General features: G+C 47.0%; 1 protein-coding gene across 1 annotated transcript in view; it reads left to right on the plus strand.

The window, feature by feature from the left end:
• The window catches only part of ANTXR1 (ANTXR cell adhesion molecule 1), a 73,476-nt gene that overhangs the window by 28,215 nt on the left and 31,975 nt on the right, over positions 1–13,286 (plus strand). The window contains 3 exon segments of the mRNA XM_066206437.1: positions 2,137–2,206; positions 2,458–2,536; positions 11,249–11,344. Of these exon segments, the coding sequence (XP_066062534.1) occupies positions 2,137–2,206; positions 2,458–2,536; positions 11,249–11,344 (245 nt within the window).

Genomic DNA, 13,286 nt, shown 5'->3' on the forward strand with positions numbered 1-13,286 from the left:
CATGAGTACAGGGAGAGCAGAAGGAAATCGTTGGTCTGTGATATATGGGAAGTTCGGCAAACAGCTTTTGCAGCGTTTTCTGGACCGAACTACTGCTGATCCTGCAGGACCTGCAATCAGCACTTGGTATTGCAGGGGCAGTTTCGAATGCTGGGTTTTCCTAAACCCTTCTGTGAGGGATACTTGCAGTCAGATTTCAGTGCACCAGTAAGTTCTTGGGTGAACCATTAACCACGGGGAAGACTGTAAATTTTGGCATGGTAGTATGGCTACAAGAAAGTGCTACTATCTCTTTAGTCACTTTCTTTGGGTTCTTGTATCTTTTTTTTTTTTTTTGAGGTTTGCTCTTTTATGCATCCTGCATATATTGAAGCTTTTATTATTATGGTTAGGAAATATTCCAAGTCCTGGCTTGCCAGAAGGTTACACCCTGCTAATGGCATAAGAAAGAAATTATTCACTGTTGCTGAGAATGATAGATTTTCCAGGCTACATTGAGCTGTTCAGGTGCAGGAACACTGAGTATAGAATTGCAGGAGTCTGAGCAGTATCAGGTACCTGCTTGAAAGGGCATCCACAGAGCCCAGATGTGTTTTTGTGAGAGGTTTGACCTTCCTCTGTTCCTGCACACTGCTCAGGCCTCAGGACTGGCCAGCTGGGTCATCTAAGGCAGTTTCTACAGCAAGAGCCTTATTTTGCTTGAAGGTGTGATGCACAGGTAGGAAGAAGTTGTACCCATTACTGTGGCAGCCTTTCTCAGAAGGGAGACATTGAGCTGTTTCCTGGAGGTGTCCAAGCCCTGCTCGTGGTTGGTGCAGGAGGTGATCGAGGCCTGGGCATCCCTTGTGTAAAATGCCCAAGGAGGCAAAGTGATTCCAGCCCCTGGCCAGCCCCAAGCCCAGAACCAAAATGACGTCCAGGGCAGCAAACTCAGCAGAGAGCTGAGTGCTCTGCCCTCCCTTCCCAGCCCTTCCAGCACCACTGTCAGCTGGCAGCAGTGCAAACCACAGAATCCAGCCTCTGGCACGAGATCTGGAGCTGGGGAGCCTTCAGCCCATCTCTGACTGCACTGGGATACAGAAATGTGTCCTGCAACAGAGCAGGACAGCGCCTCGCTCCCCAGTGCAAGCGCAGATGAGAAGTGTTGTTTTGTTTGCTTTCCCTAAGTTTTCCAGGCAAGAGTCAGATGGGCCAGAGTTATGCAAACCAAATGGATGCTCTTTTGTTTAGAGCAGAGGGAAACAGTCGCTCATTTTTGTGGTGAAACACAAACGTTCTCCAAACAAACTGATCTGTGCCTGCAGCCAGCCTGGCCAGCCAGGAGCTCCCCGGGGGCACCCAGGGCTGATAAACTTTCTAGAGAGGCATGGACTGATGGGAGTTGGGAGTGGGAAGGGAGAGAAAGAAACAAAAACCTAATCTAAGTAAAAGGCCTTGTAAGATGAAGCAGCTTTTGTTTTAGTGAATGCTGGCACGGGAGAAGCCTTTGTTCTTGGCTGCCAGAGTTAGCAAAGGAGAAAACAAGACGCTGATCTTCATTCTTTTGGCATATATGCACTGAGGCAATGTCATAAATTCATGGGAGTTAATGATATTGCCATAAATCAGGGTGAGAACAGCACTGTGGGACCAGTTTGCCACCACAGCACATCCAGTCAGCTGGAAAATGGGCTGGGCAGATCCTAGGGATCCCCCACTGTCTGGTCACCAGTGGGGGTACAAAGTTCTGACTCAAGTCTGCAGAAGAGGAATATCAGTCAGTGTTCCTGCTTCTCAGGCAATTGTCTGCTGGTAGTTTCTCTCACTCACTTTTAAAACCAGTGTAATTCAGGCTGGAAGGTTTAACTGAGGTTCAGATGCTTCTGATTAAAATGCAAAATTTTCCATAACATACAACTTTCTTAACTTGGATATCTCTGTTGCAACTGCACCTGGGCTCCTGCACAGAGTGATTCTGTACTCTGACCTTCCAAAGAGCTCCACACCTTCAGCTCTGCTGTGGCTCAAACATGTGAGGCAGCTCTTCATCCCCCATATCGTTTATGTACCAAGAGTAAGGAAAGCAATTATTTAATGTTGCTCTTTAAGGCTTGTATGGGTGATTTGGCAATAAATCCTGCTATTTCTCTTTTGCAGATGAGAAGCCTTTCGTGGTGGAGGACACCTACCTGCTGTGCCCAGCCCCTGTGCTGAGGGAAGTCGGCATGTATGTTTTTCCTGCCCCAATATTCACTCTGCCTGTGGAGAGATGGGTCTGGGTCTCCTCCCCGTGTTCTCTTGTTCTGTTTGGATCCCAAGCTGCCATTCTCTTGTGTTCAGTGACAGTTGTGCTCTGGAGCACAACCAACGGGAATTATCTGTACAAGAGGCTTTTCTGAGCACCAGCAGCCCACGGCACAGCATGGTATCAGAGGGCTGTACCTGAGCTTCCCTGACTTGTTTCTTGGTTTTTTTCAGGGAAGCAGCTCTTCAAGTCAGTATGAACGATGGTCTGAGCTTCATCTCCAGCTCTGTCATCATCTCCAGCACGCACTGTGTAAGTTTTCATTCCTGAAATGCTTCTGTGGGATGCTGGGATTTAACACCAGGTGTGTGTTCCACCAGCGGCAGGGCTGCCAGGCTGGATGTGAAGGATATGCTCTCCCCTTGAAAGTGAGTTTGAACGTGTGGCAATGTGACATTTCAGATGTCTTATGTGCCATAAAGTGGCCAAGCCCTTGAGCCTTCAGTGAACACCTCAGGCTCCAGATCTGTGGTGGGACAGGGACCAGGGCTGGGCTGGCAGTGCCCTGGAGGTGTCTGTGCCTACCTGGCCACTCCCCAGGGAACAAGGAGCAGTTCTGCTGCCTTCCTTACCTGGGCTGATCCCTCTGCAGCAATTCCAGCAGCTGTGATTAACCCGTCTGCATGGAAACCAGCACGGGCCCAGAAATGTGCCGGACTCCCCCCTGAAGCGGGTGGTTTGTGGGGGCTGTCAGTGGGGAATTGCCGTACTTGGGTTCTGCTGGGACCAGGATGATGAAATTTGGAACTCCCAGTAATGCTGAAGATGCTGCTTCTGCTGCGTGCTGGCTGTTGGGAACAGGGCATGAAATGAGTCGTGCTGGGAGGGTAGTGAAGGAATTCATTTGGAACTCCCAGCAGTCATTCGTGCTTCAGTGTATTCAGATTTATTCATCTGTGGGCTGACCTATCATTGTCCAGGCCACAGGTGGGGCACTGCTTTAATTTTCTTGTGAACTGACTTAAAGTAATTTTTGGGAAGCCAGAGCAGTGATGCCAGAAAAACTTAAAAACGTGTCCCCAGCCAGCTTTTGTCCCTGTGCAGCCAAGGCCACCGGGTCTCCGTGCAGAACAAGGGAGAGGCCAAGCACAACAGCAGTTACCAGAAGGGTTCTGTGGCTGAGGCACCAGCTGAGAAAAGGCTTTTGTGTCACTTGAACTTGATCCTTGTTCAACAAGGACAAGATTGTGTGGAGAGGGTTTTCAGAGCTTCCACGAGAAGTTATATTCCAAAACTGACAAAGATTTCCTTAGGCCTTAAAAGAAGGGAATTTATTTTATTAGTCAAGTTTTTATTTTATTAGTCAAGTTTTCGTTTCTAGTTCATTGATCACTGGCAAAAAAGTATTTGCCTGTTGTCAGCACAAAGAGATTTGCTGTGATTTACTCACATGAGGCAGGACCTGGGAAACAATTCTTTGAGAAAAAATATTCCTTCCTCGTATGCTTTCTTCCAGGGTTAGAATTATTATTTGCAGGTTATAGGAGATGAAATAACTGTTTCTCTTCTGTTGTTCAACATCTGTAAGGAAACTTTTGAAAATGCCTGTGCTTCACAGCCTTTTATTCCAATGCCTCCAGACTGGGAACCTGGATCTGCTGTGCACTTGAGCAGCCACAACTCAAATCCTGCATCTGAAGCTAGATGCAGAGCAATACAGTGGCTGCTTTGCAAATTCTTTCTCAGGCTTCAGTAATCGAGGCCATTCCTCCTGGGCAAACACACGTTTTGTCTTTGTAGGAGTGTTTTATGTTTTTGAATCCTTTTTAAAGATAAAACTGTTTACTGAGACTGCAATGCTCTCTTTAATTAAAGTTACAAGGGCTCCAGTCCTGGAAATACCTCTATACAAAATGAGCACCAAGTTGTTAAATTGACTTCAGACCTGGAATTGGGTCTCTTGGACCATCTGCAGCTCAGGTGGGAGAGTGAGAGCTGGGAAATGAAGTGATGGTAACACACAGGGGAAAAAACAAATATTACCTTCCCTTCGTGTATGCCAGCCCTCAGTGCTTTGGGTTCCTCTCTGTGCTGTATTTCTGGAATGGTCAGGTTTGGGAGCAGGTCTGGAATGGCCTCTCCAAAAGCTCCCCTGATGGCAGCAGTGCCACACTCACCTCGGGGCCAATGCCCTGAACCCCAACCCCCTTTGCCCCCCAGGAATGGGTGTTTAGTGGGAGAAGGAGCAAAGCCAGCAGCTCCACGGTCTGAAAAGCTTTGCCATTTATATTCTGGTGCAGCTCCCCAACAAACCCTTCCGATGCAATGTGTAAATGATCTGCACAAATCCCATTTTCCATGTAAGAAATAGCTGTCATTTTCTATCAACTGTCCATTTTCAAGGACTCCCTGGAGTTAATTCAGAGAAGCAAAAATTCTATTAAGAGCATAGCTGAAGCAGATAGCTGCTTTCCTGGCAAGCAAAGACCAGAAATGAACAGTCAGAAAAAGTCAGCTGGACTTTGACTCCCTGCTGGAAGAATTAGCAGGTGGTGGCTGGTGAAGCTGGGGAGCTCTTAGAAAAGGAATTTCTTCTGGTGCTGTATTAGGAGTTTGAAGAACCGAAAGAGAGGAAAGTATTAAATACTGTGTTGTGAATGTGCAGGTGTCCCCAGGCACTGCACACCAAGCGATGTAGGAAAGGGAATGCACAAGAGAGGAAAGAATTGCCAAGGCCATGTTCGGGGGCAGGAAGGCAGGGCCAAGTTCTGCTGTGCAGAAAGAGTATCTCGGAGAGAAGCCAGGATGGGAATTGAAATAAGTCTTTGTTCATTTTCTAAAATGCTCCCAGAAGAGGAAAAACCATTCATGACTTCTTGCACTGGTAGCTCTCAGACCCAAAACTGCAGGGACAGCATAACCCAGCTCCTCCTGGGCAGATCTTGGCTGGGAGAGCAGGGAATGTCGCCAGATCAACAAATGGCTTGGGATGCTGGCTGAGGTGTCAGGTGGGGACAGGCCCCACTATTTTGGGTAGAAACAGCCCCTCTGGTCTGACAATTCCAGCTAAAAGGTGTAGGAGCCATCAGAGTCAGCTAAAGCTTTGGTCTTTTAACCTGGAGAGGTTTTGTAGCTGTCAGAAGGAGGTGGGGACTGGCACAGCCTCACTGCACCCGGGTATCCCAACTTTCTTCCTGTGGCACTTTGAAAGAATGAAGGAATTTGCACCTTTGTGTTAATCAACAGTGCATAGATTTGACCTTTAAATGTGGAGAAAGTCGGAGAATCAAGCAAGGACTGCAGCCTGGTAGTAAAAACTAATGACCTTTCACTGACGGCTTGTTTTGGTTGGGTTTGTTGGCTTTTGTTTTCAATTCAAAAGAAGTGCAATTCAGTGTGAATGTAATGTAATTCAGAGTGGGGTTTTCGCAATTGTGGCTTTGTTCTGGGCTGCACAATTAGGGCTCTGCCAATGATCAGTGCCGCTAAAGGCACTCCCTGGGGTATCAACAGAGGCTTTTTGAGGCTTCAGAGTCCGTTTAATGAGAATTTCCTGGGCCCTTGACCTGGGTGTTTGTTACTATGTGAGGCATTGCTCGATAGGAGCTCCAGGGCACTTCAGGTTTGCTTCCACAAGAAATTGCTCTTAAATGCTGTAAGTGTAATAGGCAGGCAGTGCTCCACGGGTCACCTGAAGAGTTAAACGCGCAGAGATTATTTCGCTCTGATATTGCTGCATGGGCTGATTTGTAATACCCTGAAGTGTGGTTGTCATATTGCAAAACCCATGTTCTTTTGGGTTGGTTGGGAAACAGGGAGTCACAGAAGAGAAATAAAGTGGAGGGCAGGACAGGATGGAAGTTTTGAAAAGCTTTAATTTGACAACATCAGAATAGTTTGTGGCTGTGCTCCTGTGACAGTGCTGAGGTTAAGAAGGAAATGCAATCCAGGATCTCTGCACATGTGTGCACCTCACTTAATAATGAGGTTGAAACAGAGCACTCTGAAACAAAATGTTTTATTTTATTGAAATGTTTTTCGGTTGAAAATGTGATTTCAATTTAAACTGAGTTTCAGAAGGAAACTTATCCCAGAGCTGTTGTTGTGTGTGTCCAGGTCATGCTGGCAGGTTCTTACCCCATCAGAGTCCTGGGGAGCTGCCTGGGAGGAGCCTCTCCTGCTCAGCTCAAGGGGCTGGAGGAAAAGCTCAGTGTTTTCAGAAGGATAAACACAGTGAGTTTCATAAGGATAAACAGCAATCAGGGGTTAGGGAATTGTTTTCCCCAACCAAAGATTTTCCTTTGTAACAGAGGGTGCAATGATCACTCCTCCTTCCCACCAGGTGTTTGCCTACTTTGTTTGAAGGGGGAACTCCTCAGGACAGAGGTTGTCCCTTGCTCTGGGTTTGTCCAGCCTGTGGGGAAGGAAGGCTGACTGCTGTTTGCAGGTGGTTGTAAAGCAAATAACAGGATGCTGGAAAAGTGTTTGCAGTTCTTTTCTCCTTTCGGCTCTGGAAGGAGAGGAGGGAAACAAATCATTGCCAGAGGGGCATTTCATGTCTCAGCACAGAGAGCAGAGGGAAAGGAGCTGAGAACACCTTTGCTGGGTGACCTCGAGCAGGTGCTTCGTGCCCACATCCCCTGCTGAGCTTGGCACCCGATCAAGCAGCTCCACACAGACACGGACAAGAGGTTGACCTTGCAGAGCAGTTAGTTTTCATTTCCTTTTAGAAATCAGGCCACATTGTTTCTATTATATTTTAAAAAATCCTGTATGCGATGAATGATGGACCTCGGTTTCTGTTGCTGTGCGCACAGTAAAGTGAGAAACTAGGAAATAAAATCTTAAACAAAAATAAGATTAGAAAAAACAAACCCAAATGCAAGAAAAAAAAGCCTGTCTGCTGTGTAGCAGCATCTTTTGCAAGACCCTCAGGAATAAGCCATAGTTCCATGGAAATTCCAATGAACTGATTTCTGGTTTTCTATGAATGGCTATGTTTTTGTTTCTTCGTTAGCAGCATCGAGGATGTGTCAGATGAAAGAGGGGCTTAGTACCACAGATTCTGCCTCTGCTTTGTCTTGCCTCGTGATTGCACCGCACTTCCCGGGGCAGAATTTTGGGAGCCTGCTTGGCGATCTCAGCAGGGAACAGCAAAGGAATGCTGAGGAGGAGTCATTTCCTCTGTGGCACACCATGGCTGGAGGGGCCATCCCTCCTCCCTGAGCATTAAAGGAATGTTGTTCATACCAAGCTTTGGGGTTGGATCTTCCCGGGGATCCATGTGTGTGCCTCGAGGGAGTTGTTCCCTTCTGGGACATATCCCAGGATTTGCAGGTCAGTGGTCATCAGGAAACACCCCAGGGAAGTTTCTGGAGCAGACTTTGCCATCTCTTCCCTCCTTTCTGGAAGAGAACCTGCATTCCAGGAGTGGGTCAGGCTGGTGTCTCCTGGTCAAGGAACTCCCCAGTCCCAGCCCAGCTTCTCATGCCCCTGACAGCTCCACAGCTGAGTGGAGGCTGGGTGGGTTTGGAGCAGCCTGGGACAGCAGAAACTGTCCCTGATGATGGGACGGGAGCAGAAGAAGATGAGCTTTAATGTCCCTCCCAACTCAAACTACTCTGTGATTCTGAGATTCTCTCTCTCTCTCTCTATTTATATATATACACTTCCTATATATGAGGAAAAGCCTCTAATGTGTCCTGCTCTAGATTTCCTGCCATCTCTCTTGTACAACATCTTCCAGAGGTTCTTTGCCATTGTACTACCACTGCCAGCAATACCTGCAGCATTTTCTTGGCCTTGCTGGACTCTGGCAGGGCAAAGGAGTCTTCAGGGCACAGCTGCCTCTCTTTCTCCACAGCTTATTTGTTTCAGAGTCTGCATGGGGGAGTTTGAACACATGGAGCACCTTGAGAGGCCATGCAAAGAGTCCACTATTTTTCTATTGCTGTTTCTTGGTAAGATAACAAGGTGTTTCAAAAGACCAACTCCAGGCACTGTCCAGGCGTCCAGCAGCTCTCGGGAAGCAAAGTGCTGAAGTTTTACAGTAATTTGGCATAAGCTCTGAGAGCACCTTTGCTGTCTGGCTGTTGTCAACTGTTCAGGTGTTGTGGAGTTTTAGGTTGTTGATCCCCCTGTGGGTACCAGCCCCACATTTGTCTGTGTAAGGTGAATCCCTGTGATAGCAGCACCCATCACAGGTACCTGTGTGTATTTAGGAGCTGGCCAGGGTTTTCTCCATTGATCTTTTCTTATGAAAAAAACTTCTGGTTTACTGTAAAAATTATCTTTTTAAAATGAAAGTCGTTTTCCCAGTCTAAATTGCCAGCCTGTATTCAATAAGTGTTAGACACTTATTGCATTATTCCACGGTTCAGTGTTTCCATGCGCGTTTGCATTGTTCTTCCAAATTTTGATTTAAAAAATAGAATGAAAACAGACCTTTGAAGTGCTTCAGCCCTTCTTCACCAGCTATATAAGAATGGGAGGGAGATCTCAAAATGCCAGTAAAACTTTTGCAAACTTTTTGAGCAGGCCGATTTTTGTTCCTGTTTATCATTCAGCTTGGCTAAGTGGCAGCTTCTCTCTCAGCACAATCCGAGCTGTATAAAACCATAGACACTGCACAGAGTGACAGCTAAATTCTGAGTGAGACTGGAGAGATCTGGCAGCTCCCACCCTGCCCAGTCCTCTGGACTGGTTTGCTGCTGTGATACACAAAACCCCAGCAGGCCAGACCATCTGCACTGGAGAGGAACGGATGTACTGGGATATCAAAAATTGGCCTTTACAGGTTGTTCCTGGGGAGAAGGAAAGAAAAACTAAATTCTATTTTTAAAAATAAACAAAAAGTCCCTAGAAAACAGTTAAGAAGCCACTTTGTTTTGTGTTTTTGAAAATTGTTTTCAGAATATTCCTGATGACCAAATAATTGTTTTAATATGGGGCTAAGGGGGCAGATAATGATTAGACATAAAAAGCCTGATTTCTTCTACAATTTTAAGGCAGTAAAGCATTGGCATCATATTTTCTAAAGCATTGAATACCAGCAGGTTGCATTTTGCAGATGATGGATGTGCCTTTATGCTGTTTGGAGGAATAGCCCCAAATACACAACTCTTGTCTTCTCAAATGAGCTTTTTTGTGTGTGTGTGTTGGGGTTCAAGTTCCGTTTCCAGACATGCCTTGGTCGAATTCTTCTCCTGTGCGGATTACCTTCTCTTGCTTCCAAGTGTCAAAGATCAGGTTGTCTTGATCCAAGTTCTCCAGAAATTCTTTCTGCACCAGCAGACAGTTTGGAAAATGCTCTCAACCTGATTGTTCTTCCATTACTCTGCGTTCTGGAATGATGGGAGGTCATCTGGCCCTTGAGTTGCAGGGATTCAAGCAGGCACCCATTTCTCACACCCACCAGGTCAGTCTGTCCCTGGACGTGTCCTCAGTCTGGCACCATGGCCTTGACATTGCAGTGGGGGGGACTGTGGGTGTGCCCCACACTCTGAGAGTCCTGAGGGTCCAGCCTTGCAGAAAAGTGGCTATAATAACACATGAGACTGCTTCTCCAGGATGATTTGTAAATCAAAAGGTTTAATAATGCAAAAATAACCAAGTAACAAAACATTGCAGAAAACAAATAATAAACCGAGCACAGGCGCCTGAGAAAACCTCAGACACCTTGCTACCGCATCTCGAAAAGCCTTAAGGGTGGAGGTCCTTTCTTTTCTCTCTTTTGTACCTAATTGCTTAGGAGGGCTTTTGGCCCTTGGCCCAAGGAGAAAAACAACAGTCTTTGGGTAACATTTTTAGGGCCCAGTCTACACTTCTGGGCTGACTCCGAGCCAATTGCAAAGAGAAATCCACAGAACTTTCCAGCTAACTTCTTAACGAGTCAAAAGGTAAAATGAAACTCTCCCTATTTGGAAGCACCTGCTAAAGGTGTAGGGATTGCATTACTACAGGGGGCTTTAAATATCTGGCTCTTGCAGAAAGAACATCTCAGAGGGGTTTAGGTCAGGCCTTGCTGCTTCTGGGAATAGCAGGATCCTGGGGAGGAGTGGGACAGGGAGGCTGGCACAGCTCAGGGACACCAGGACGTCTGGTTTGGGTTAAATCTGAGTAGCGAGAAGTGATGCACCTTTGAGGCTTGACAGCTGAACTGAGCTGGCCTGTGCAGCAGTTTGCAGTGCTGATCAATACCGGAGAATAGCAAATGTGTTTTAACTGGGAGAAGTGTCCCAGCTGGAGAGGAGGGGATCTTGTGGAGTTAATGATGGGGAAACTCCCTGTGCGTCCTTGTGCTGGACGTTCAGATCTCTTGGAAAGCTCCTGGCAGAACTGCTCTGAGTCAGCACAGCTGAGAGGAGCAGGAGGACCTGGGTCATGGGCCCCTGGAGATCACTGCAAGTTTTCTGTTTGGAGCCAGCTGTAGCACCAACGTTGCTGTCACGTTTGTACTGCAGGAGGGAAGAGCTGCAAAGAAGTTGCTTAAACTTCAGTGAAACCTTGCCAATATTGTAGCTGCCCCATCCCTGGCAGGGTTTAAGGCCAGGCTGGACGGGGCTTGGAGCACCCTGGGATAGTGTCCTTGCCCATGGCAGGGGTGGGACTGGATGGGCTTCGAGGTCCCTTCCAACCCAAACCACTCCATGATTTCATGACTGTGTTGTGAGGTCTTCTTCAAATCTTCCTTTAAGCCTTCACTTAAACATTCTGAGGAATGTTACACTAATTTTAATCTGAATTAATTGTTTCATGTAACTGCGAGGGTCAGAAAATTGATGCAAAACCTGTGAACAAGAGGTCTCAGCCTCCCTGCAGTGAGCTGTTGGGGAGGGCAGGTGCTACAATGGATGTGTGAGGAGAGAGGAAAGCTGCACCTTGTCTGAAAATTAAACGGAGCGTGACATTAATAACCACCTTTAAGGGCCTTTGGGACACAGCTGGGAGCAGGGTGCACAGGGGGATCTCTGTGAGGAGAGCTGTGTGTCACAGGTATCACATGCTCTCTGTGTTCTCCTTCAGTCCGATGGGACCATCCTGGCCATCGCCTTGCTGATCCTCTTCCTCCTGCTGGCCTTGGCTCTGCTCTGGTGGTTCTGGCCCCTCTGCTGCACCGTGGTAAGTGAAACCATCAGCACAAAGCAGCATTTCAGTGCTGCCCAACAGCTGGAAATGAGGGGGAGGGAGGCAGAGTTTTCCACAGGACAGATCCCAGAATGGGGCAGCATTTCTGCCACTGCTGGCTCTGCTTTGGGCTTCTATTTCATCTGCCCAGCCATGGATTAGACCCATGGAACAGCAAAGTTGCCAGCACTCAAACCTTGTTGTCCTTTTAGTCTTGTGTTTTGGTCACAAAATGGAAATAGTTTGCAGAAATGTATTCTTTGCCATGCCTGTTCTGGATTTTCTAAACGTGGTGCCAGCATACCCATGCTGGAGAGTTCCTGTAGAAGGGCAGGACTGATCAACCCACACTGCAGTCCTGGTTCTGCCTCAGGTGCAAGCAAGAGACATTTCTAGGTGTCCAAATTTTTGCAAGATGAACTGTGTTTCCTGGTTCACCATGTGTGAAAAGCACTTTGAATATGCCAGTGACAGTGGAAGTCTGACTGTGCGTCACTGAACATTGTCTTTCCTCTAGGCCCTTTCACAGAAGTTCAAGAGCACAGTCACAGAGTTAATGCTTTAAAAGGGCAGAGAGAAATCAGGAGAAAACAGGAGAGAAGGAGGAGGTCAAGGGAGGCAAGAAGGAAATCACAGGACTCAAGATGAGCTCTCATCCCTGGTGACTCTGCTGTCTGTCTGCACAGACCTGTCACACCCTGAGCATCCCTGCTGAGCCTTGGCACTGCCTTTCCCAGTGAAGATCAGGGCAAGGGATCATTACTGTGGAACTCACAATGCAGGGAAGCTGTGCCCTTGGTTTGGGTCTTGTTCATGCTGCAAATATAGAACAAGAATTGGGGACACACAAATGTCAGCAGAATTGGAGCCTGAGTTTGTGACTGGCTGCTTGTAACGTTTCAGAAGCTGCTTTTCAGGCTACCCAAACTGGCTCCAGTTTCTGGGTCACCATCCTTATTACTAATTTTAAATCACAGACCCAGTGTTGTAAATTTGCACCATGTTGTACCAAACCTACAGTGCAGAGCAGAGAGCTTTAGAGCCACACACTGCAGGAGCCACTCGCTGGAGGATGAGTCTCTGTGCTGAGATGTGTTATCCAGAACAAGGATGGAAATCTTGCAGGAAAAATCTTAGTTGTCTATTTCTGTTCCTGGCTGAAAATGGGGATAAAACGCTTCTCCTCATAGTAGTTTGGCATCTCTGTCCCAAGATGAAAACCAGAATGGAAAAAATATTTATTTGGACTTTCAGAACAAAAAAAAAATGGTTCTAAAATTGGCCAAAGGATTAGCAGTGTGGTAGGTTGCTCAAAGTTATTTGTCTAAACTAGATGGCACATTCCCAGGGGACCTGGGCCAACTTTTTGTTGGCTCATCTGCATGAAAGTCAGTGGAGATGTGCCCTGTGCAGACATTTGCACTGGGATCTGGAGGAGAATTGAGGGGATAGAGGGAAAATACTGTCAGTGATGCTGGTTAAAGGTTCTGTCAGAGCACAAAGATGAAGCTGATGAGAAAAAGGCATAAATAAAAGCAGCAGGGTACAGAGGGCAGGTGGAGCTGTCATTGTGAGGGCACTGTGGTTCTGCAGTGGAATCATGTGAGGACAGTGGTCAGGTAACATGTGTGAAAAAGAGTCCAGACAAGCAAGGTGGGTGCAGCAGAGAGAGGGAGTCTCTGGTCCACATGAAACTTCATAAGCTTAATATTTTCCAGATTTAAATTCTCCACTTAAAACATTTGTTGTAGATAAAAGCTTTTCCTCACTCTCTTCCTTTACCTCCCATGTTCCTTCCTAGCAAGGTCTGCAAGTGGGGACTATCTCACTGATATTTTTCCGATGTAGTCAAACACTTCCCTGGAGCTGTTGGAAAGATTTTATTCCAAGAGCCTGTATGAAATCTCTTCCACCTCTCCAGGAGGGCCTCGGGTGT

Source organism: Chamaea fasciata, unplaced genomic scaffold, assembly GCF_029207755.1.
Source record: "Chamaea fasciata isolate MVZ Bird 193981 ecotype frontalis unplaced genomic scaffold, bChaFas1.0.hap1 SCAF_30, whole genome shotgun sequence".
Taxonomy (NCBI): Eukaryota; Metazoa; Chordata; class Aves; order Passeriformes; family Sylviidae; genus Chamaea; species Chamaea fasciata.